Raw genomic sequence first — 23,238 nt, 5'->3', positions numbered from 1 at the left:
TTGGCACACCTGTATTTGGAGAGTTTCTCCCATTCTCCTCTGCAGATCCTCTCAAGCTCTGTCAGGTTGGATGGGGAGTGTCACTGCACAGCTATTTTCAGGTCTCCAGAGATGTTCGATAGAGTTCAAGTCCGGGCTCTGGCTGGGCCCCTCAAGGACATTCAGGGACTTGTCCCGAAGCCACTTGTGCATTGTATTGGCTGTGTTCTTAGGGTCAATGTCCTGTTGGAAGGTGAACCTTCACCCCAGTCTGAGGTCCTGAGCGCTCTGGAGCAGGTTTTCATCAAGGATCTCTCTGTATTTTGTTCCGTTCATCTTTCCCTCAATCCTGATGCTGCCACCACCATGCTTCACAGTTTCCTCCAGACGTGATGCTTGGCATTCAAGCCAAAGAGTTCAATCTTGGTTTCATCAGACCAGAGAATCTTGTTTCTCATGGTCCGAGAGTCTTTAGTTGCCTTTTGGCAAACACCATAAGGGCTGTTATGTGCCTTTTACTGAAGAGTGGTCTCCATCTGGCCACTCTACCATGAAGGCCTGATTGGTGGAGTGCTGCAGAGATGGTTGTCCTTCTGGAAGGTTCTCCCATCTCCACAGAGGAACTATGGAGTTCTGTCAGAGTGACCATCAGGTTCTTGGTAACCTCCCTGACCAAGGCCCTTCTCCCCCGATTGCTCAGTTTGGCCGGGCAGCCAGCTCTAGGAAGAGTCTTGGTGGTTCCAAATTTCTTCCATTTAAGAATGGAGGCCACTGTATTCTTGGGGACTTTCAATGCTGCAGAAATGTTTTGATACCCTTCCCCAGATCTGTGCCTCAACACAATCCTGTCTAGGAGCTATACAGACAATTCCTTCGGCCTCATGGCTTGTTTTTGCTCTGACATGCACTGTCAACAGTGAGAATTTATATAGACAGGTGTGTGCCTTTCCAAATCATCTCCAATCAATTTAATTTACCACAAGTGGACATCTCAAGAATGATCAATGGAAACAGGATGCACCGGAGCTCAATTTCGAGTCTCATAGCAAAAGTTCTGAATACTTATGTAAATAAGGTATTTCAGTTTTAATATTTAATACATTTGCCAAAATGACTAAAAACCTGTTTTCGCTTTGTCATTATGGGGTATTGTGTGTAGATTGATGAGGAATTTTGTATTTATTTAATCAATTTTAGAATAAGGCTGTAACCTAACAAAATGTGGGAAAAGTCAAGGGGTCTGAATACTTTCCGAATGCACTGTACCACCTTGCTAACAGGCATGCAAGCTAAGATAGTTCGACAAACTAGCTACTCCAACTTGATTAATAGCCTGAATTGGCTTCTTGCTAGCTAGTTATGAGGTTAGGAGATTGGTAACCTATCTGGGCTAGCTAAAGCCAACTTCATAAAATTGGCTAGTAGTATTACAGAGGACAAGAAGTATTACAGAAAAACAAATGTAAATAAAAAATGTACAGGACAAATCTGAGGGGGCCTGTGTCCCGTCTGGTTTGCTTAATATAAGGAATTTGAAAGGATTTATACTTTTACTGTGGGTACTTAAGTATATTTCAGCAATAATATTTACTTTTGATACTTTAGTAAAAGTATTTGGTTTTAAGTTTACTTAAGTAGTATTTTACTGTGTGACTTTTCACTTTTACTTGAGTCATATTCTATTAAGCCACAGTATCTTTACTTTTACTTAAGTATGACAGTTGGGTACTTTCTCCATCACAGAAAGAATGGCGATATTCCAAGGTGGATCAGTGGTGGCCGCTGACTGGCTGAATACCCGGGCCGTGAGGTGGTTGGAGTTGTCAACAAATCAGCATGACAGAAATACGATGCCAAGTTTTCGAACTACCGGCAGTTTCTTTGAGAATAATAATAACTTGTTATAATTTGTTCAAAACTGTTAAAACTATTCTTGTTCTCTCTCTCTCAAGTCAACTACTCACCACATTTTTTGCACTGCAGTGCTAGCTAGTTGTAGCTTATGCTTTCACTACTAGATTCATTATCTGATCCTTTGATTGGGTGGACAACACGTTGGAGGACGTCCTCTGGAACTTGTCATAATTACTGTGTAAGTCTATGGAAGGGGGTAAGAACTATGAGCCTCCTAGGTTTGTATTGAAGTCACTGTACCCAGAGGACGGAACCTATCTGTCCTCTGCCAACACTATGGCGCTACCCTAAAGAGTGCTGTTGAGGCTACCTTCATTGCAAAAGTGTTTTTATCAATTATTTGGTGACATTAATATATTTAGTATAGGTATGTCTAAAGAAAATAACTTTAAATGTTTTGCCATTTTTCCTCCTCTGAGGAGTCTCCACTGGTGGTGGTATAGCTGGATCCTATAATTCTCCTGACCTTAGATTAAAACTAGGGAGGAAACCTTTTCCATATACATGCTGAGGCATTTAGATCCTCAACTAAAGCTGAATCATTGAGGAACTCCCAGATCAGTACAGTAGATTGCAGTAATCCGGGCTTCCTAAAGTTGGTCCTGGGACCCCCCATGGGTGCACGTTTTGGTTTTTGCCCTAGCATTACACATTAAAATAACCAACTCATTATCAATCTTTGATTACTTGAATCAGCTGTGTAGTGATTGGGCAAAAAAACAAAATGTGCACCTAGAAGGTGGGTGGGGGGTGGGCGCAGGACAGAGTTTGGGAAATCCCGAAGAAATATTTAAAGATCATGTTTCTGTATTGAAATCTGATTTGTTTTGACAGAATACATCTAGCATGAGGTAATAAAGACAAAGGACACAAAATCTGTTTTGTGATGTATTAATACATAAACATGTCAATCTCCATGGGACTCCTTCATTACAGTAAAATAAGCGAGGCCATAGTACAAAACCAGTTGATTTCATGTGTCTGGGAATAGACTGTCATTTAACAGGATATTTCAAGCCCTACATTAGTCTACATCAATGATCCATCTCATCTCACCTTGAATGAACCGGACTAACAACTGTGCTCCACACAAAGTTCTGCCTCCTTTGACTCCAATTATTTCTGTTCCTTCCAGTAAAACACAGGATAAATGTATTAACATTTACAGTAAGCTTTAATACATAAGAGCTACACCATCGAGAGCATCCTGACTGGTTTGCATCACTGCCTGGTATGGCAACTGCTCAGCCTCTGACCACAAGGCACTACAGAGGGTAGTGCATACGACCCAGTACATCACTGGGGCCAAGCTTCCTGCCATCCAGGACCTCTATACCAGGCGGTGCCAGAGGAAGGCCCTAAAAATGGTCAGACTCCAACCACCCTAGTCATAGACTGTTCTCTCTGCTACCGCATGGCAAGCGGTACCAGAGAGCCAAGTCTAGGTCAAAAAGGCTTAACAGATTCTACCCCCAAACCATAAGACTCCAGAATAGCTAATCAAAGGTCTACCAACCTCCTCCACTGCTGCTACTCTGCTTATTATCTATGCATAGTCACTCTACCTACATATATACATATTACCTCGACTAACCTGTGCCCCCGCACATTGACTCTGTACCGGTACCCCCTGTATATAGCCTCGCTACTGTTATTTTACTGCTGCTCTTTAATTATTTTGTATTTTGAACCATTTTTTATTTAACACATTTTTCTTAACTGAATTTTTGGTTAAGGGCTTGTAAGTAAGCATTTCACTGTAAGGTCTACCTGTTGTATTCAGTGCATGTAAAAATTTGATAACAGTAAATGTTTCCCCCTCTGCGTATATCCCCAGTGCATTTCTTGCTCCCTGTCTTTCCATCCTTTACAGTCCATCATGAAGGCCTTATCAGCCGAGCCCTCCCATTGAGTGAGTACGTTGGTGAAAGCGCAGCCCCCCACAGTTTCGGAAAGTCTTGCCACACTGGCTGCAAGTGTAGGGCTTCTCTCCTGTGTGAATACGGAAGTGTCTTGTGAGAGCCCAAGAGTGACGGAAGCGTGCATTGCACACGGTGCAGGCATAAGGCCTCTCTCCAGTATGAATACGCTGATGGATCTTCAGGTGCTCCATGCGGTTGAAGTCTCGACCACACAGGGAGCAGTGGTACGGGCTCCGCCCAGGGGGGTAGAGGTTGCGCTTGGGGAGCTTGTTCATATCCTTTGGGTGAATAAGACTACGATGTCGCCGCAGCTCCTCAGACAGATGGAACTTCTCTCCACAGATCTTGCAGATGTGCTGTGCTGCAACCATGTTGTTCACATCACCTGTCTGAGGGCTGTACATCTGGTGTGAGTGAGAGGTGGAAGCCCCAGCAGTCTCTCTGGGTGGGTACTGCTGTTGTTTACCAAAGCCTGCATGGAGACCTATAGCTGAAGAAGATGATAGGATGTCCAAGTCTGGTATGTTTGGGGTGAAGATGGGGGAGTCCGCTTCAAAGTCAAAGAAGAGAAAATGAATTAACCATTACCCACTTGAAATTCTATCATCATCATCACTGACATGAGATCAAAACCAATTTACTACAGAACTACTTGGGCTGGGGTCCCAGACACAACTTAAGGCTAGTCCGGGACTAAACATTCTCTATTGAAATAGCTTTTTCAGTCCAGGACTAGGCTTAATTTGTATGCAGGTTCTTAGTGCAGGACTTACATAGAGAGTGGCTGGTGGAGGGGGTGAATGAGTCTGGGTCACTGAGTGGGAGCTGCAGTGCCGCTGGCCTCCAATCATCCAGCAGCCTGGTTTGAGCCAAGGAGAAACCATCTGGACAGTAGTCCTCTTCTCCCCCTCCAGTATTGGGACCACAGTTCCTACTGCTTCCCAGGTCTACAGACTCTACCTTCACCTCAACCAGACACTTCACATCTGCATCCTTCATGGTACCGTCAGGGAAGGGATGGCCGTCAGCATGGGCTCTTGATGTATCATGTCCCGTGGTTGGCTCTGTGCACGCTCGGTTAAAATCTTCATGGTTGTCTGAGTACATGTTTGAGACAACCTCTTCTTTAGTCCCTGTGAATAAATATTGACATAGATAACATGCATCATAGCTTTGCTGAAATAATAAGTTACAGAACATTTTAAATGTAAATCAATAGTAGTGAGTGACAGTCCCAACTTACCAGCTTCATCTTCCTGATTTAAAGTTAAATAATCCGGTTTAATATCTTGAGTGCACACCCTACCATCCTCACGGATCTCACAAAACGACTCGTTAAGAAATGCAGGGTTATCAACAACTTCTGATTCAAATTCTTCATACCCATCCCCAACATTTGTTGTACCAAGAGACTGATTGGATTCAAGAACTCTGTGCTCTCCTTCGCTTCCTGATTTTATTTTATTTTGTGAGACGTTTAGAGAATTCAGCTGCTGATGAACCTGTTGGATTCTACTATTGGTGCTGTTTTTTTCCCCTATTATTGATTGTACTTGACGATCCTCTCCTCGCGCTGCACATATTTCAAGTTCGGCTGCTTGCAAGCGAAACTTTAAGGACTTATTGTCCCGCAGCGTCTCGTGCATTTGATCCCGCACGTCCCTCAACACTTGGCCGACTAGTTTTGTAATCTCAACCACCGCTATCTCCACTGCTACTCCTAGTGCATTTTGAATAGTAGCAGTCAATTCATCCTGAAACGAGAAAGATAATTCCGCTACTAAAGCGGTGTTTGGAGGACTCACGTTTGCCGACATTTTCGTGTTACCCTCGTCAAATTCTGACCTCCGAAGTCATTACTTATGAAAAATACTGATGTCCAGAGATGTTTTCAAACCAGGTAAACAAGCTAACTAGTACCTAAGTGTGTTAGCTTGGCTAGTTACATAGGCCTGCATAATAAGCAGCTCTATCTGGCAGGGAGCGTACTCACTATAATCACTCCTTGCCTAAACGCTGTCCCTTCGCTTCTTCACTTTACTTACCTAGCGAGTAAAGCGTTTAGACTGTACCTAACACTTAGTTTCACATTCTTTTGTGACTATCATTTCAAGTTACGTTTAAATAATTATTGCACGCTTTCCATTTCGTATCTTTCCTCGACTCTAAGCGGAAGTTTCTTCCTGTTTGCGGTTAGGGCCAACCGGTGTCTGTACCTTCATAATTGTAGACTACAACAGCAATATCTTTCAAGAGGATAAATAATAGATCATGTAACTATAATTCGTTTAATAGAAACTCCGAATTTAGAATATACACGACGAATGTTATGTGTTTATCAAGTCATGTGAAAAACAAACGCAAATGTTAAACTCTGGGCTGAGTCTTACTTGGCCGTCTATTTCACATCAAATGGCCCTGTTCGAATACGTGTTCGCCAAATGCATCCTTCCTTCCTTCCCTGCTTGAAATGATGACTACTTGCAAATTAGTGAGTAAACCATTATTGTTTTGATCATTGTGGGGAAAGAGTTAAACAAATTAGCAATTAATGCCCTTTTAAAGGGCGTATGATTTTTCAAAAAAATATACATAATGTCTTATGCCTTTGTTAGCCACACAACAACACAGGTCATTTAGAGCTGACCACGGTGCTGGTCAAAGAGCCTATACAGAAACTGTTTTTCCAATAGAAATCCCCGAACATGCTTGTAAGCGATGTCATGGCAACATGCTAGCTAAACTCATGCACAGAAAGACGTCATTAGGCCTAATGGTTATGTTTTACTGAACTGTGCATGTGCAGGCCATCAAATCAAAGGCATTACTTCACTAAACAGTTGTTTTTGATGAAAATTCAAACGTGGGTTTGTAACTAAGTTTTCAAGATATATAATTTTCTAAATACAGAAATACAACCAGTATGAAATACAGCCGACTCTATTTCTGTATTTAGAAAGTTAGATCTCTTAAACTTGATTGCTGACATGCAAAACATTTTTGGAACAATATTAACAATGGACTAATGAAACAAATACCAAAAGATAGTTTTGGGATGGAATTTTCCTTTAAGACATTGACTCAAATCTAGATGGTGTCTTAGATTGAGAAAATGTACAATTTAGGATGCATTTTTCACTCCCATTGACTTCCCAAACCCCAGTCTGGTCTAATAGAAAGAAGAGGAAGGGAAGTGCTACTAAGGTTCACAATAGTACATTTTGGTAGACAGAAGGTGCTCTTTGGTAAAAGGGGTGAATTGGTCATCAAAAAGAAAGGAGGACCAAGGCCCTCTTCATATAATTAATTAAAATGCGTTTATTTGTATAGAAACAAAGTTTTAAAAATCCGCCGCGTTTCAGGTGCATTGGACTTTGTCTGTCCAATGTAGAACACGTTGCACTGTGGACATTCCAATCTATAGATGACATGAGTGGTTTTGCAGTTAATGAAATGTGGCTCAGGGAAGACTTGGCGTAGTAGCGTATCACTTTGGAAGATTCCCCAATTATTTTGACTGATTTAAAAAATATATATATATTTCACCTTTATTTAACCAGGTAGGCTAGTTGAGAACAAGTTCTCATTTACAACTGCAACCTGGCCAAGATAAAGCATAGCAGTATGAACAGACAACACAGAGTTACACATGGAGTAAACAATTAACAAGTCAATAACACAGTAGAAAAAAAGAGAGTCTATATACATTGTGTGCAAAAGGCATGAGGAGGTAGGCGAATAATTACAATTTTGCAGATTAACACTGGAGTGATAAATGATCAGATGGTCATGTACAGGTAGAGATACTGGTGTGCAAAAGAGCAGAAAAGTAAATACATATAAAAAGTATGGGGATGAGGTAGGTAAAATTGGGTGGGCTATTTACCGATAGACTATGCACAGCTGCAGCGATCGGTTAGCTGCTCAGATAGCAGATATTTGAAGTTGGTGAGGGAAATAAAAGTCTCCAACTTCAGCGATTTTTGCAATTCATTCCAGTCACAGACAGCAGAGAACTGGAACGAAAGGCGGCCAAATGAGGTGTTGGCTTTAGGGATGATCAGTGAGATACACCTGCTGGAGCGCGTGCTACGGGTGGGTGTTGCCATCGTGACCAGTGAACTGAGATAAGGCGGAGCTTTACCTATCATGGACTTGTAGATGACCTGGAGCCAGTGGGTCTGGCAACGAATATGTAGCGAGGGCCAGCCGACTAGAGCATACAGGTCGCAGTGGTGGGTGGTATAAGGTGCTTTAGTAACAAAACGGATGGCACTGTGATAAACTGCATCCAGTTTGCTGAGTAGAGTATTGGAAGCTATTTTGTAGATGACATCGCCGAAGTCGAGGATCGGTAGGATAGTCAGTTTTACTAGGGTAAGTTTGGCGGCGTGAGTGAAGGAGGCTTTGTTGCGGAATAGAAAGCCGACTCTAGATTTGATTTTAGATTGGAGATGTTTGATATGAGTCTGGAAGGAGAGTTTACAGTCTAGCCAGACACCTTGGTACAAATCTGTCGTTCTGCCCCTGAACAGGCAGTTAACCCACTGTTCCTAGGCCGTCATTGATTCTTTTAATGTTCTCTGCTTCACTGCTGTATTGTGTAACAAAATACACTCTCTCTGATGTATCACAAGGCTCTCCCCTTCGCAACAAGTTCTCTCTGTCATGTAATCCAGACCTTTTTTAAACATTTGTTTTATACCTTTATTTAACTAGGCAAGTCAGTTAAGAACACATTCTTATTTTCAAAGACGGCCTAGGAACAGTGGGTTAACTGCCTGTTCAGGGGCAGAACGACAGATTTGTACCTTGTCAGCTCGGGGGTTTGAACTTGCAACCTTCTGTCTTCAACCAGAAGGCCCTACGGAGGATGCATCACAATACATCACTGGGGGCGAGCGACCTGCCCTCCAGGACATCTACACCAGGCGGTGTCTGAGGAAGGCCCAAAAGATAGTCACCCGAGCCGCGGAGTGTTCACTCGGTTACCATCTGGCAAGAGGTATCGGAGTATCGGGTCACAGACAAAAAGGCTCAGAGACAGCTCCTACCACCAGGCCATCAGACTGCTGGTAGGAGGCCATCAGACTAAACCTAGCTGTCTCTCTGCACAGACTATCTGCACCTTTGACCTGCACAGACTATTTGCATCGAAGAGACTATCAGCACCTTAGAAATTATTTGCACTGACTACACACACACAACCTTACACACAAACACCCATAAACACACACACACACAGTCAATGCTGCTATTCTATTCTATAATATTGATTCCACAACACACTTAATACAAGTCCCTGCAGCATTTTTCCAACATTTATTGGACGGCCTTCCGACAGCAAGGATGACTCCTTGCTGTCCCCAGTCCACCTGACCGTGCTGCTGCTCCAGTTTAAACTGTTCTGCCTTATTATTATTCGACCATGCTGGTCATTTATGAACATTTGAACATCTTGGCCATGTTCTGTTATAATCTCCACCCGGCACAGCCAGAAGAGGACTGGCCACCCCACATAGCCTGGTTCCTCTCTAGGTTTCTTCCTAGGTTTTGGCCTTTCTAGGGAGTTTTTCCTAGCCACCGTGCTTCTACACCTGCATTACTTGCTGTTTGGGGTTTTAGGCTGGGTTTCTGTACAGCACTTTGAGATATCAGCTGATGTACGAAGGGCTATATAAATAAATTTGATTTGATTTGATTTGACTACATTACCTAAAGTATGTGGACACTTGTTTGCCGAACGTCTCATTCCAAAATCATGGGTATTAATATGGAGTTGGTCCCCCCTTTGATGCTATAACAGCTTCCCCTCTTAAGGGGAAGGCCGTCCAATAAATGTTGGGAAAATGCTGCAGGGACTTGTTTCCATCCAGCCATAAGAGCATTAGTGAGGTCGGGCACTGATGTTGGGCGATTAGACCTGGTATGCAGTCGGCGTTCCAATTCATCCCCAAGGTGTTTGATTGGGTTGAGGTCAGGGCTATGTGCAGGCCAGTCAAGTTCTTCCAATCTCAACAAACCACTTCTGTATGGACCTCGCTTTGTGCAAGAGGCATTGTCATGATGAAACAGGAAAGTGCCTTCCCCAAACTGTTGCCACAAAGTTGGACGCACAGAATCGTCTAGAATGTCATTGTATGCTGTAGCGTTAAGGTTTCCACTCACTGGAACTAAAGGGCCTAGCTCGAGCCATTAAAAAACAGCCCCAGACCATTCCTCCTCCTCCAAATTCATTGGGGCAGGTAGCGTTCTCCTGGCAGCCGCCAAACCCAGATTCGTCCGTAGGACTGCCAGATGGTGAAGTGTGATTCATCACTCCAGAGAACGCATTTCCACTGCTCCAGAGACCAATGGCAATGAGCTTTACACCACTCCAGCCGACGCTTGGCATTGCGCATGGTGATCTTAGGCTTGTGTGCTACTCGGCCATGGAAACCCATTTCATGGAGCTCCCGACAAACAGCTATTGTGTTGATGTTGATTCCAGAGGCAGTTTGGAACTTGGTAGTGAGTGTTGCAACGGAGGACAGGCAATTTATACGTGCTACGTGATTCAGCACTCTGCGGTCCTGCTCTGTGAGCTTATGTGGCCTACCGCTTCGCGGCTGAGCCGTTATTGCTCCTAGACATTTCCACTTCATAATAACAGCACTTAACAGGGCAGCTCTAGTAGGGAAGAAATTTGAGGAACTGACTTGCTGGAAAGGTGGCATCCTATGACAATGCCACACTGAAAGTCACTGAGCTCTTCAGATCGGGCCATTCTACTGCCAATGTTTGTCTATGGAGATTGAATTGCTGTGTGCTCAATTTTATACACCTGTCAGCAACACCTGGGGCTGAAATTGCTGAATCCATTATCTTGAAGGGGTGTCCTCATACTTTTAGTTTATTTGTAAATAGTGTAAATAAAGCATTATTACTATGCAAACTACCTCTTCTATTACTTCATCTACTTGTTACTTGACTCTTTTGATTGTTATTGATGATTAATGTAATGTTTTGTTGAGGAAGATAGCACATAAGCATTTCGCTGCACCTTTATACCTGCTGTAAACTGTGTATGTGGTTTGAAAACTCTGTGGCAAGGTGCTGAGTAATTGACTGTGGCCCTGTCCGCAGATGTGGTGCTGAAGCGCTGACCACGGCGCTGTTCACAGTCATGGTGCTGAAGAGTTGACTGCAGCGCTGTTAACGGTGGTGGTGTTGAAAAGCTGACTGTGGCGCTGTTCACGGATGTGGTTGCTGAATCAGCATTAATCTTTTTGCTTTCAGCGCTGACCTCGGTGCTGTCCACGGTGCTGAACGTTTACTTATGCGCCCAAAAAGGGATACTGTTGGTATTGCCTGTAGCTTCTCCTGGGCAGATCAATGCAGTCTGCTTGATGTATAGCCCACAAAATGTTCAAAAATATAAACCCATACAGGGAGTGACCAACGGGTGTCGCAAACGCTCTGATGAAAGCATGATTTGATAAATATGTCAATGCTCAGGAGAAAGGATTCGGCATTGAATAATTTAATAAAAAATGTTGGGATAGAAATTGAGTGATATGGCTAGCAAAAATATATTCCGTAGTTGACTGCTCTTATTTTCTCCTTCTGGCTAGTTAATTAAGAGGTGCACTTCTGTAAGCACATAAATAGGCTAATTATAGGACTTAGCCTATTGGCTAACATATGGATATTTATTGATCAGTCCATCGGTGAAACATGCGATAACAGGCTATCACTGTGCAGTAGATGAACATGCATCAATGTGAGAGTCCATGCAGAGTAGTAGGTCAGGCTACAGTAAATAGACTGAGTAGGAGTAGTCCTAGTACTCCAGCAAGCAGCATAGGTTGGCTATAGGGAGCAGTGTGCAGACGTCGCTCGCCGCATGTGCACGCCTGTGTGTGCACGCAGACGAGGGAAAAAGCTGATTTGATATAAATAGCACATGTTCAAATTAGCTCGCTTATTCCGGGCACGCACGTTTAATGCTTCACTCTATGGATAATATGAGAAGGAGAAGAGGAATGTGGCTATAATTAATGAATTGTCTGCTCGTTTTAGTGGGGAGATTTTAAGCAAGCAAAACAAGAGACCTGTCTAGTAATGGAGAACCATGCAGCAGAGCTGCTACAACAGCAGCAGAGCTACGAGGACGTTCGGAAAAGCGGGTATCTCCGTAAGCAGAAATCTATGCACCGGCGATTTTTCGTTTTGAGGGAAGCCTCGGAAGAGGGCCCTGCCCGTCTAGAATATTATGAGAACGAGAAGAAATTCCGAAGCAAGTCACCTGTCCCGAAAAAAGCGCTGAATCTGGAGACTTGCTTCAACATCAACAAGCGGGCGGATTCCAAGAACAAGCACATGATAGTGATGTATACCCGCGGGGAGAGCTTTGCCATTGCAGCAGACAGTGAGGATGTCCAGAATGAATGGTACCAGGCCATGCTGGACCTTCAGTGGAAATGTAAGTCATACAAGGGTTTACTATGCCCAATATTCTCCTTGCACATTTAGTCTCCATTGGCCAGTGTTGGTCCAGCTAGCCATTCTGGATTGACATCAATTACACATTCAGATCTGTAACGCGATAACATGTTTTATTTTTTTTATTGCCCATCACACGTGCGATGCTCTTTGTAGAAATTTGGCGTATATTACCTTAAATACATGATATTGCTATTATAAATATTACATACAGGCCTATCCAATGAACAGTTGCATATCAGTTCAAGAGAGGTGGTGGACCACTGCATGCGGTGTGTCTGAGCAGTAGCTTATCTGAATCATTTATTGGTATATTAACCAATATTTTTTTGCCATTTTCATTTTGCTGCATGTTAGCCTACACAATTATTGCAACGTGCATGAACCAATAGGATTTTTTCTTCGCATTCGCGACCAAATAGGCTGCAGCACAACATCGTTCAAAGCGTTTACTGCAGAGGACGCAGCCATGCACCCGAGTGCTCTCTGTTTTTGTTTTTCTACACGTCCCTCTGCATGTCGTGCGCATAACCTACATTTCTGTGCTATGGCGTTGCCTGGCAGGGAGGAAATCCGCAGCGTCTGCGTGCTTTCATTGAAAAACTGGTTTCTATCGGTTTCCCTCGTGTTTAGGTTGTTATGCTGTAACACTAACCCCAACCCTGCTATCGTTTCAGTAGTAATGTGGAATCAATCATCTTAATAATGATTGTAATAATGTGGCTATATTTTATTGCATATGATTTGTATTATTTCTTCTTTATTTTACACCTCTGGTTATGGTATTTTTTTAATTTTTAAATAGGCCAATGTCATTAACGTCTATAGACTACAGCTTTTACACAAATTAAACAGTAGACCTAGGAATAGATGTGGGTTTCTTCAGGGGAGCAATAATGTTGCTAAATGAAACACATCTGGAGTTACAATGCGATGGTCAGTATTTTATATTTACATTTGACATTTTAGTAATTTAGCTGTCTCTTCTTACTCGAGCCATTCGGGTTAAGTACCTTGCTCAAGGCCACATCGAAATATTTTTCAGCTAGTGGGCTCAGGGATTCGAACCAGCAACCTTTCGGTTACTGGCCCAAAGCTCTTAACCGCTAGGCTACCTTTTGTAATAAATCTGTAGTTACAGAGTATTTACATGTTGTAGGTTATAAAGATTGACAATTTTCATGATTATTAACAGTCTTTATTGTACCAACCCAATAATATTTTTTATAGAAATAGTGTTGAAGAACGGCCTTATTCACACAATATCAAATGTCAATCCAACACACGCTCTAAACCATAATGCAGCAGGATGGGTTTTTGTTACATGAGTGTTTTTGTTCAATGAATGTTTATTATGAATGCATTCATGAAACAGAACCTGCATGGATGAATGATGAGGCTCGTCACATATTTAACCAGTCAGAGTTCAGTGTCTAAATGTGCTGATTGTGCTACAACTGATGGTCACTCTAACCTTGATAATATATGAATATTGTATACAATATTTTTGTCTCCTGACTGTCAACTCTCGTCTTGTGCTACCCCACGATTCCTACGAATATTGTCAATTCTATTTCCGAAATTTGTCTTGCTTTCTCTGTCTCTATATCTATTTGCATAGTTTTATGTCTTGTTGTTTATAGAGATGTGTCTTCATCCTGATTTTCTGCAGGTAAAAACCCAGAGGACTGTGGTAGTGGTGGAGAGTGTGGACTCCCCTCTCCTCCAAGCCCCACCTTCAAGGAGGTGTGGCAGGTCAAGGTGTGGCCTAAAGGGCTTGGCCAGGCCCGAAATCTAGTGGGCATCCACCGTCTGTGCCTGACCGACAAGACGGTCAACTTTGTTAAGCTCAACTCTGACGTGGCCGCCGTGGTCCTACAACTGATGAATGTGCGTCGCTGCGGCCACTCAGAGAACTTCTTCTTCATCGAGGTGGGCCGCTCGGCCATGACGGGGCCTGGGGAGTTCTGGATGCAGGTGGAGGACTCGGTGGTGGCCCAGAACATGCATGAGACCCTGCTGGAGGCCATGAAGGCACTGAGTGAGGAGTTCCGCCAGCGCAGTAAGTCTCAGTCTGTGGGTGCTACAGGCGGCGGGGGCACCGCCTCCAACCCCATCAGTGTCCCCACCCGCCGCCACCACCCCAATCTGCCCCCCAGCCAGGTGGGCTTTGGCAGACGAGCCCGGACTGAGACCCCTGGAGCAGGTGGGGCCAACTGCACCAGCACTTCACCAACGCCACGCCACGGGTTCCCCAGGGCACGCACAGCCAGCATCGGGGGAAGGACGGAGGAGGGTGGAGGTGGAGCCAGAGGGGCATGGGCAAGCTCCAGTCCCAGCCTGAACGGATCTTGTTCCACTACACCCACCCTGAGACCTAAGCCCACCAGAGCTCCAACCCCAGCTAAGATCACTCTCAGCCTGGCCCGCTACACCCCCAACCCAGCCACCTCCCCAGCCCCAAGCCTCTCCTCCAGCTCTGGTCATGGCTCAGAGTGTGGACTAGTCGGAGGGGCAATGGGAGGTGTAGCGATCTGTTCTTACACCCGCGTCCCTCAGAGAGTATCTGTGTCGGGTTCCCCTAGTGACTATGGCTCCTCAGACGAGTATGGCTCCAGCCCTGGAGAGCACTCCCTACTGGTCCCCAGTCTACCTGGAGGGTCCAATGGTGGAATGGGACACCATGCTCATGTAGAGGGCTCTTCCAGCTACATAGTGATGGGCCAGAGAGAGAGCCTCCCTGGGTCCCATCAGCGTCCTCAGGGCCGCAGGATGCTGCGGCGCTCCTCCAGCAGGGAGTGTGAGGCAGAGCGCAGACTCCTCAGCAAGAGGGCCTCCCTGCCCCTGACTGCCCACGAATGCCTGGCCCCTCGTAGGAAGGAGGAAGAGGAGGAAACGGACCAAGAGTACGCCGTCATGTCACGGAGTGTTAGCAGGGACGCCTTTGTGTCACGGCGGCGCGGATCAGGAGGCTTCGCAGCAGGGGGCTTGGAAGCAGGGTCCGTCGTTGGGGAGACCCAAGTGAGGGTTGATGTGGTCCGAGGAGAGGCGGGAGGAGGAGGAGGGGGACCAGTGGACAGTGGCTACATGTCCATGTTACCTGGAGTGACGGCTCCTCCTTTTTCCCTCTCCCTGTCTGTGGCCGTGTCTGACGTCAGCGCCAAGCCTGGGGCTGATGATGAGTACATGGCCATGACCCCCAACAGCAGCGTGTCCCCCCCCCAACACATCAGTCTGCCTGTCTCCGAGGGCTACATGGTCATGTCCCCCAACAGCAGCTGCTCCCCAGACATGCATGGAATGGCCATATGGGGGAGCCGGGGCAGCATGGAGAGCCGGGCTGGCAGTGACTACATGAACATGTCTCCTATCAGCATCCGCTCGGCTTGCAGCACACCCCCCTCGCAACCTGAACAGAACCCGCTACAACACAAGATGGTATACTCCTACTTCTCTCTGCCACGATCCTACAAACACACGCTCTCCACACGCTTTGAGGATGACTTGGATCAAGGGAAAAGGAAGGAGGGGGGTCATAGTGACCAAGACAGTGCTGGAAACCGGGGTGGACAAGTGGGCTACAGCAAGAGGGACACAGCCACAGTTGGCCCTGCAGGAGGCTGTCAACTCTCCCTCTCCTCTTCCTCCTTCTCTTCCAGCTCAGCTAGCAGTGAGAGCCTGGAGGATCGGCCCATGTCAGTGGCAGCTGGGGGAGGGCTACGACTAACAAGAACAGGGCCAGGGTTCAGGAACGGGGGAGCACGCTCTAAGGATGGATCCTATCAGCAGAAACGTGTATCGCATGGCCCAGGGGGCCAGCAGAGGAAGCCTCGTCCCCTCAGTGTGTCTGTGGACATGTCTAAAGCTAACACCTTGCCCAGGGTTAAGGAGAACCTCTTCCCCACAGAGCCTCAGAGCCCTGGGGAGTATGTCAGCATAGTGTTCAGGGGTGGTGACGTGGGGGGTAGGAGAGGGGGCCAGTGGGGGCCAGAGCACGGACTGTCAGTGACCCATGGAACCCAGAGGCCCCGTCACCGTCCAGCCCTCTGCCACGGTGGCTCCACCAACCTCCCCCGCAGCTTCTCTGCACCGCTGGCCACCTCCGCTGCCTTGGCTGCCTCTACTGAGTACGTCAACATGGATTTGGGGTTGGGAAACTCCCCTTGCCCATCCACTGGGACCCCTGTTAAATCACCTTTTTGCCCGCCCCCAGCTATTGCCCCCAAGCCCCCAGTTGTGGCCCGTAATAGGCCCTCTCATAGGGCAGCAGAGGGCATTGTAGGTGGGCATAGGGCTGCAGTGCCAACAGACTTACCCACTTCATATACAAACTACACAGAGATGGCCTTCAGCATAGTTTCAGAGCCTAACCCTGCAGCGCCCGCCATGCATGCTGCCCAAGCTTCATCAATGGAGCAGGAATCAGGCTTGGACTTCCCCTCAGCAAGGTCCTACTCATCTCCTGACCAGAACCAGAGCAGCAGGCTGGCCAGAGACAGGGTTGGCAGGGGCGACCAACTGGGACGGAGACGCCACCGCTCTGAGACATTCATCATTACTCCTCCCCCTCTCCCCCTCCAGCTGTCCTCCTCAGGCTCCTTGTTCTTGGATAGTGCCCAAGCAGCAGCACCTCATCGACAAGGAGGACTAGAGAGGGGTTCACTATGGGAGAATGCCCAGTCAGATGCAGTCGCATCCCAGGCTTCGTCCTCTGGGTCTGCTAAACAAGGCCTTAACTACATTGATCTGGACCTGGCCTTTAATAAGGACAGCTCTCAGAATGAACTGGAGGGGGGAGCCACTGCCCCCCATAACATCTTCGCTCCAGTCCACAATGGGGCTGGTGGGGGAGTCATGATGGGAGACATTACTGGTTTGGGGAACAACCCTGGCTACGCCAGTATTGATTTCTTCAAATCAGAGGAGCTGAGGGCACTTCACCAGAGCAGCAGGAAAGATGGAAAAGGTAAAGGTACTCTGTGTTATCACTCAAACACACACTAATGGGTATGTTAGTCATTTATTTTACCAAAAAGAGGGTGTCTTGTCCTGCTCCTTAAATCTGCTCCTGCATTCATCCCAGTCATTAGCAACAGAGCATTGTGGTACATTGTCTGACATCAATGTGTGCGTAAATACAATTATAATTTAATATGGTCAATAAAAATATATATATACAGTGCCAGTCAAAAGTTTAGACACATCTACTCATTCTAGGATTTTTCTTTATTTTGACTATTTTCTACATTGTAGAATAATAGTGAAGGTATCAAAACTATGAAATAACACATATGGAATCATGTAGTAACCAAAAAAGTTTTCAACAAATCCCAAAATATTTTATATTCGATTCTTCAAAGTAGCCACCCTTTGCCTTGATGACAGCTTTACAACCTTTTGGCATTCTGTTATGACGCTGGGTGTCAGAGAAAGTGTTACCGAAATCTTTGTTATGGAGTAAATTTCTTGCACACAATTTCTTCAAATCAAATTTTACACATGCACTGTGAAATGCTTCTTTACTTCCTTACAAGCCCTTAACCAACAATGCAGGTTTAAGAAAAATAACAGTTAAGAAAAGATTTACTAAATCAATTGAAGTAAAGAAATGTATACAAAAATGCGCAGGGTTGAGGCTCAGAGTTGAGGTGTTGGCTGGCATCCTTACTTAAAATGACTTCTGCCTCCCTTGAGTTGAAAAAGCATCTTATATCACCATCAGAGTTTGCAAGGGCAAAGTCATTTTTATACAGAGGGAAGCATGTAACACAAATACTCCTTTCTCAAATAAACCATGTCACCTTTTTGTCCTTCTCTGAGCAGCCTGGTCTCCTAGAATACACGTAACATAGTAAACTTAAATCCGTGACACTCAAATTAGTATGATATGTTACATTTGATATGGTCACATAACACAGATGGTTACTTAAGGAAAAATCTAAAGTGGAGTGGATAGGTGGGCGTATAACGCAAATGTCTACCAACCCAAAAGTTGTGTTCAAATCTCATCGTGGATAACTTTAGCATTTTAGCTAATTAGCAACTTTGCAACTAATTAGCATGTTAGCTAACCCTTCCCCTTACCTTAACCCTTTTAACTAACCCTTCCCCTAACCCTAACTTTAACCCCTTTAATCTAACTCCTAAACTTAACCCTAACCCCTAACCCCTAACCCATAGCCTAGGTAACATTAGCCAGCTATCTAGAATTTGTAACATATGATACATTTAGCATATTCGTAACATATAATACAAATTGTAATTTGTAACATATCATATGAAATGGGTGATGGACATTCACAAAGTAACACATATCATACGAATTGTAACATATCATTAAATGGAGAGTCACGGATTTACGTACATAATAATATGAAATGCTATGAGATCAGGATGTTCTAGACAATGGATTGTGCTGGCTTATGAAAGCTAAAATGTAGCCCAATGATGGCTGGATAAATAATGTCTTCCATTGTATAGGGGTTGCAGTAGATCGGAGTGGCACTGGCACCCAACTATTATGTAAAATTCTTAGCATTAATAGCCTAAGAACACAGCAGATGCTCTGTGTGGTAAACTAGCACTGTTTTAGTTTATACAACCTGATAAAGGCCTACCCTGGCCCCACCACCTCTGGATTACACTGGTATTTAATTGGGTAGAGAGAGAAATACACACAATATTTACCTCCCCCTTAATTCTACCCAAATACAGTTAATGAATTCTTAATTCTGGAGTACACACAGAAAACAAGTTTGACTGTTTGTTTCGTTGTAACCTTTACCCTCTTAGCTGTTTTACATGATGATTGCCTTTATAAATGCTATTGTTACTGTTGCAAGGACACCCTTTTCTAGAGTGTTTACTGCTGGTCTAATTAATGACTACTTCTCAGGTCAAGGAGACCCTTTAGGGTAAGCCGTGTTTAAAGAACTGTGGAATACAGGTTAGGTTACATGATATCCTCCTTTAGAACCGGATGACTGAAGACCAGTGTCAGTGGTCTTCATTACCTGTGGTAGAGATTGTTTGCTGTCAGCGTACAGTGGGGCAAAAAAGTATTTAGTCAGCCACCAATTGTGCAAGTTCTCCCACTTAAAAATATGAGAGAGGCCTATAATTTTCATCATAGGTACACATCAACTATGACAGACAAAATTAGGAAGAAAAATCCAGAAAATCACATTGTAGGATTTTTAATGAATTTATTTGCAAATTATGGTGGAAAATAAATATTTGGTCAATAACAAAAATGTATCTCAATACTTTGCTATATACCCTTTGTTGGCAATGACAGAGGTCAAACGTTTTCTGTAAGTCTTCACAAGGTTTTCACACACTGTTGCTGGTATTTTGGCCCATTCCTCCATGCAGATCTCCTCTAGAGCAGTGATGTTTTGGGGCTGTTGCTGGGCAACACAGACTTTCAACTCCCTCCGAAGATTTTCTATGGGGTTGAGATCTGGAGACTGGCTAGGCCACTCCAGGACCTTGAAATGCTTCTTACGAAGCCACTCCTTCGTTGCCCGGGCGGTGTGTTTGGGATCATTGTCATGCTGAAAGACCCAGCCACGTTTCATCTTCAATGCCCTTGCTGATGGAAGGATGTTTTCACTCATAATCTCACGATACATGGCCCCATTCATTCTTTCCTTTACACGGATCAGTCGTCCTGGTCCCTTTGCAGAAAAACAGCCCCAAAGCATGATGTTTCCACCCCCAAAGCATGATGTTTCCACCCCCATGCTTCACAGTTGGTATGGTGTTCTTTGGATGCAACTCAGCATTCTTTGTCCTCCAAACACAACGAGTTTAGTTTTTACCAAAAAGTTATATTTTGGTTTCATCTGACCATATGACATTGTCCCAATCTTCTTCTGGATCATCCAAATGCTCTCTAGCAAACTTCAGACGGGCTTGGACGTACTGGCTTAAGCAGGGGGACACATCTGGCACTGCAGGATTTGAGTCCCTGGCAGCGTAGTGTGTTACTGATGGTAGGCTTTGTTACTTTGGTCACAGCTCTCTGCAGGTCATTCATTAGCCCCCCCCCCCCCCCCCCGTGTGGTTCTGGGATTTTTGCTCACCGTTCTTGTGATTACTTTGGCTCCACGGGGTGAGATCTTGCATGGAGCCCCAGATCGAGGGGGATTATCAGTGGTCTTGTATGTCTTCCATTTCCTAATAATTGCTCCCACAGTTGACTTCTTCAAACCAAGCTACTTACCTATTGGAGATTCAGTCTTCCCAGCCTGGTGCAGGTCTACAATTTTGTTTCTGGTGTCCTTTGACAGCTCTTTGGTATTGGCCATAGTGGAGTTTGGAGTGTGACTGTTTGAGGTTGTGGACAGGTGTCTTTTATACTGATAACAAGTTCAAACAGGTGCCATTAATACAGGTAACGAGTGGAGGACAGAGGAGCCTCTTAAAGAAGAAGTTACAGGTCTGTGAGAGCCAGAAATCTTGCTTGTTTGTAGGTGACCAAATACTTATTTTTCCACCATAATTTGCAAATAAATTCATAAAAAATCCTACAATGTGATTTTCTGGATTTTGTTTCTCATTTCGTCTGTCATAATTGAAGTGTACATATGATGAAAATTACAGGCCTCTCTCATCTTTTTAAGTGGGAGAACTTGCACAATTGGTGGCTGACTAAATACTTTTTTTGCCCCACTGTATGTCAAATAATGACTCCTGAGCCATGTGTCAGCAGCATGTGCAGTATGTTACAGAGCCTGGAGAAAGGAGGCAGGTATTTTTGGTTCTTTGATTTTCCTTACGTCAAAGGAAGTCCTATTCGCTTCGTTTCCTTAGTAATGCCACTGAAAGTGTTGTTGTTTTTATCCTGATCCTTCTGCCCCCACCCACCCTTGCCAAATTGCCCTGTTCCACCCAGGCTGTTTTCACCTTCACAACCTATTTTCACACTCTCTTCTTCATCTCCTCCTTGTTATGAAGCCATTTCATCAACCCCAAGGTGCTTATCCTTTAGTGTGTGATTAAACAGCCCACACAGCTCTTGTGTGGCAACAACAATCACCAAACGTGAAAGTGGTTACTCCTCTCAGTGCAACATTCAACACTCAGCCAGCCAAATACACTTGATCTATGGATCCTTGTTTTCACCCTAAAGCTTTCAGCCATGTCTGATGTGCAGCTTGGATCCCGGTCTGTGAGAAGAAGTGTTGAGCCGTCTGCCAGGCTGAGGGTTGTATAATGAGAGTCTCTCATTTTCACAAGTAGGCGTTCAGAGAGCGAAGCTAATTGATTTGTCTGCTGGTAATGAGCCATTTCACATGGGTGGAGGTGGAGGGGCTAGGACTGTCGCCAGGTGTTTGTGTTAATGTCTGGGTGTCTTGTTGTCTTTTGGCTTTCACATGGCAAATACCGTAAGATGTTGTGTTTGTATGTTTTATAGAGATGGATTCCAGAGTGCATGACCCATTGACTGGAGGTGTTTTTTTAAAGGGAACAAAGCCTGCATTGGAATAGAGGATGATGCAGGAGACGAGAGAGGGTTATGGATTGTCATTGACATTTTCTTTACTGCCGTCAAATTGAGATATGAATAGTTGGGGCTGAATGATTTGTATTTAGTTGTGGATGTTGAAATATTGAATTATGGCAACAGAATGCAGATGATTTTGTAGTGGACATGAGTTGGACATGGTCACTTGTTTAGGTAGCTATGCCTGCAAACTTCGAAACCAGTGTCTGCCCTTGAGCCAACAGGGAATTTCCTCTTGGTCTAATGGTCTAAGATGTTGGTTGCTCCTGTTGGAGACCTGGGTTCATATCCCGCGTGTTGCACTTTTGTAATCAAAAGGAATTAGAGAGAGAAGAGTGCTGAGAACTCTTGAGGAGTGTGGTAAGAAGGAAAGAGAAGTCCTTATTTCAGCTCTTTACACAAGTGCTTGTGTTGAGAGTTTCCAGCGCTGACTGAGGGAACTACAGGAGCATTAACTGTAACAGTGGAGGAGACAGATGTGGCTGGTGGGCAGAACAGAGCAGAATCACTCTGATCTGAGGTGGATTCATCAAGTATTTTTGTCTGTGCTTCCTGTGCTGTAGATGAGTAGTGAGTGACCGTAGGCTACCCTGTTTAAAAACGGTTTCTTCAGACTCTACAAATATTTTGTTATTTTCAAAATGCATTATTATTTGATTTGATCACATTATAACGGGTCTGCTGTTGTTATTTTGTTGACTCATATCTAGTGTAGCAGGAGTGGAATGTGTTGTGTTGTTGCCACCACTGAAACACTTCCCCAGCATGCCAAGCGCCCCTTGTTTTGTGTTTGGGTTTAGTGTTTACTCCCCTTTGCCCTGTTTGGCTCCAATCCTCATCCCCAAGCTGGTTGCTCCCAAGCAGAACCCTGATATCCTTCTGTGTCGTTCTACTTACTCTATAGTGATGCCCACAAACATCCACTTCAACACTTCCATGAGAGATCATTCGTCACAGTGGCCCTGTGACGATTCTCTTTTCTTCCTGAATGTTCTATTGTGCTGTGTGCAATTTGTGTGTTAACTAAACCTGCTTTACTTCAGTGATACAGTCACAGATGTAATGTTAATTTATCTTTCAAAACCCATGCTTTTGTAATGCTAAATCCAAAACAGAAATTAATTTATTTGTTGCGGCTTTCAAAAATGTCACATAATGAAATGGGTGGGGGATTCCGTATAGCTCACTCTCAGACTGAAAAATATTCTAGTGGCATTGTTAAATGACCTGTGTACAGACAGCGAGGAAGACAAGAAAAACGTTCTATTGATTGACATTACAGATACAGCCATATGTGAGCGAGATGGAGCAAGAGATTTTCCCATTAGGCTACGAAGGTGTAAATCTTAGATCCAGACCTCTCCTTTTGGGTTTTGTTATGATTTGTTTGTTAACATCTACATTTCCTCTTTTCTTTCAGAATGTTAA

The 23,238-nt window shown here is 44.6% G+C and overlaps 2 protein-coding genes across 2 annotated transcripts; one reads left to right on the top strand and one right to left on the bottom strand.

Annotated features, from left to right (window-relative positions):
- Positions 1 to 2,768: 2,768 nt before the first annotated feature.
- Positions 2,769 to 6,004, bottom strand: LOC139418318 (uncharacterized). The gene is made up of 3 exons (XM_071167683.1): positions 5,059 to 6,004; positions 4,589 to 4,948; positions 2,769 to 4,365 (listed from the first exon to the last, which is right to left on the bottom strand). The coding sequence occupies exons 1-3, from the start codon at positions 5,630 to 5,632 to the stop codon at positions 3,785 to 3,787; spliced, it is 1,515 nt and encodes a 504-aa protein (XP_071023784.1). The 5' UTR covers positions 5,633 to 6,004; the 3' UTR covers positions 2,769 to 3,784.
- Positions 6,005 to 11,897: 5,893 nt separating this feature from the next.
- On the top strand, positions 11,898 to 23,238 carry LOC139419216 (insulin receptor substrate 1-B). The gene is made up of 3 exons (XM_071169196.1): positions 11,898 to 12,279; positions 13,972 to 17,265; positions 23,231 to 23,238. The coding sequence occupies exons 1-3, from the start codon at positions 11,919 to 11,921 to the stop codon at positions 23,236 to 23,238; spliced, it is 3,663 nt and encodes a 1,220-aa protein (XP_071025297.1). The 5' UTR covers positions 11,898 to 11,918.

The sequence above is a fragment of the Oncorhynchus clarkii genome, chromosome 10, assembly GCF_045791955.1.
Source record: "Oncorhynchus clarkii lewisi isolate Uvic-CL-2024 chromosome 10, UVic_Ocla_1.0, whole genome shotgun sequence".
Classification (NCBI taxonomy): Eukaryota; Metazoa; Chordata; class Actinopteri; order Salmoniformes; family Salmonidae; genus Oncorhynchus; species Oncorhynchus clarkii.
This window is presented reverse-complemented; position numbering and strand designations above follow the sequence as displayed.

What these genes read in the sequence shown, in the direction of transcription:
- LOC139419216 (XM_071169196.1), top strand. Translation starts at nt 11,919, where the DNA reads ATGGAGAACCATGCAGCAGAGCTGCTACAACAGCAGCAGAGCTACGAG. An exon ending in GCTGGACCTTCAGTGGAAAT is followed by an intron (nt 12,280 to 13,971) that starts GTAAGTCATACA and finishes GATTTTCTGCAG; the next exon opens with GTAAAAACCCAGAGGACTGT.
- LOC139418318 (XM_071167683.1), bottom strand. Translation starts at nt 5,632, where the DNA reads ATGTCGGCAAACGTGAGTCCTCCAAACACCGCTTTAGTAGCGGAATTA. An exon ending in AAATCAGGAAGATGAAGCTG is followed by an intron (nt 4,949 to 5,058) that starts GTAAGTTGGGAC and finishes ATTTATTCACAG; the next exon opens with GGACTAAAGAAGAGGTTGTC. An exon ending in CTCCACCAGCCACTCTCTAT is followed by an intron (nt 4,366 to 4,588) that starts GTAAGTCCTGCA and finishes TTGACTTTGAAG; the next exon opens with CGGACTCCCCCATCTTCACC.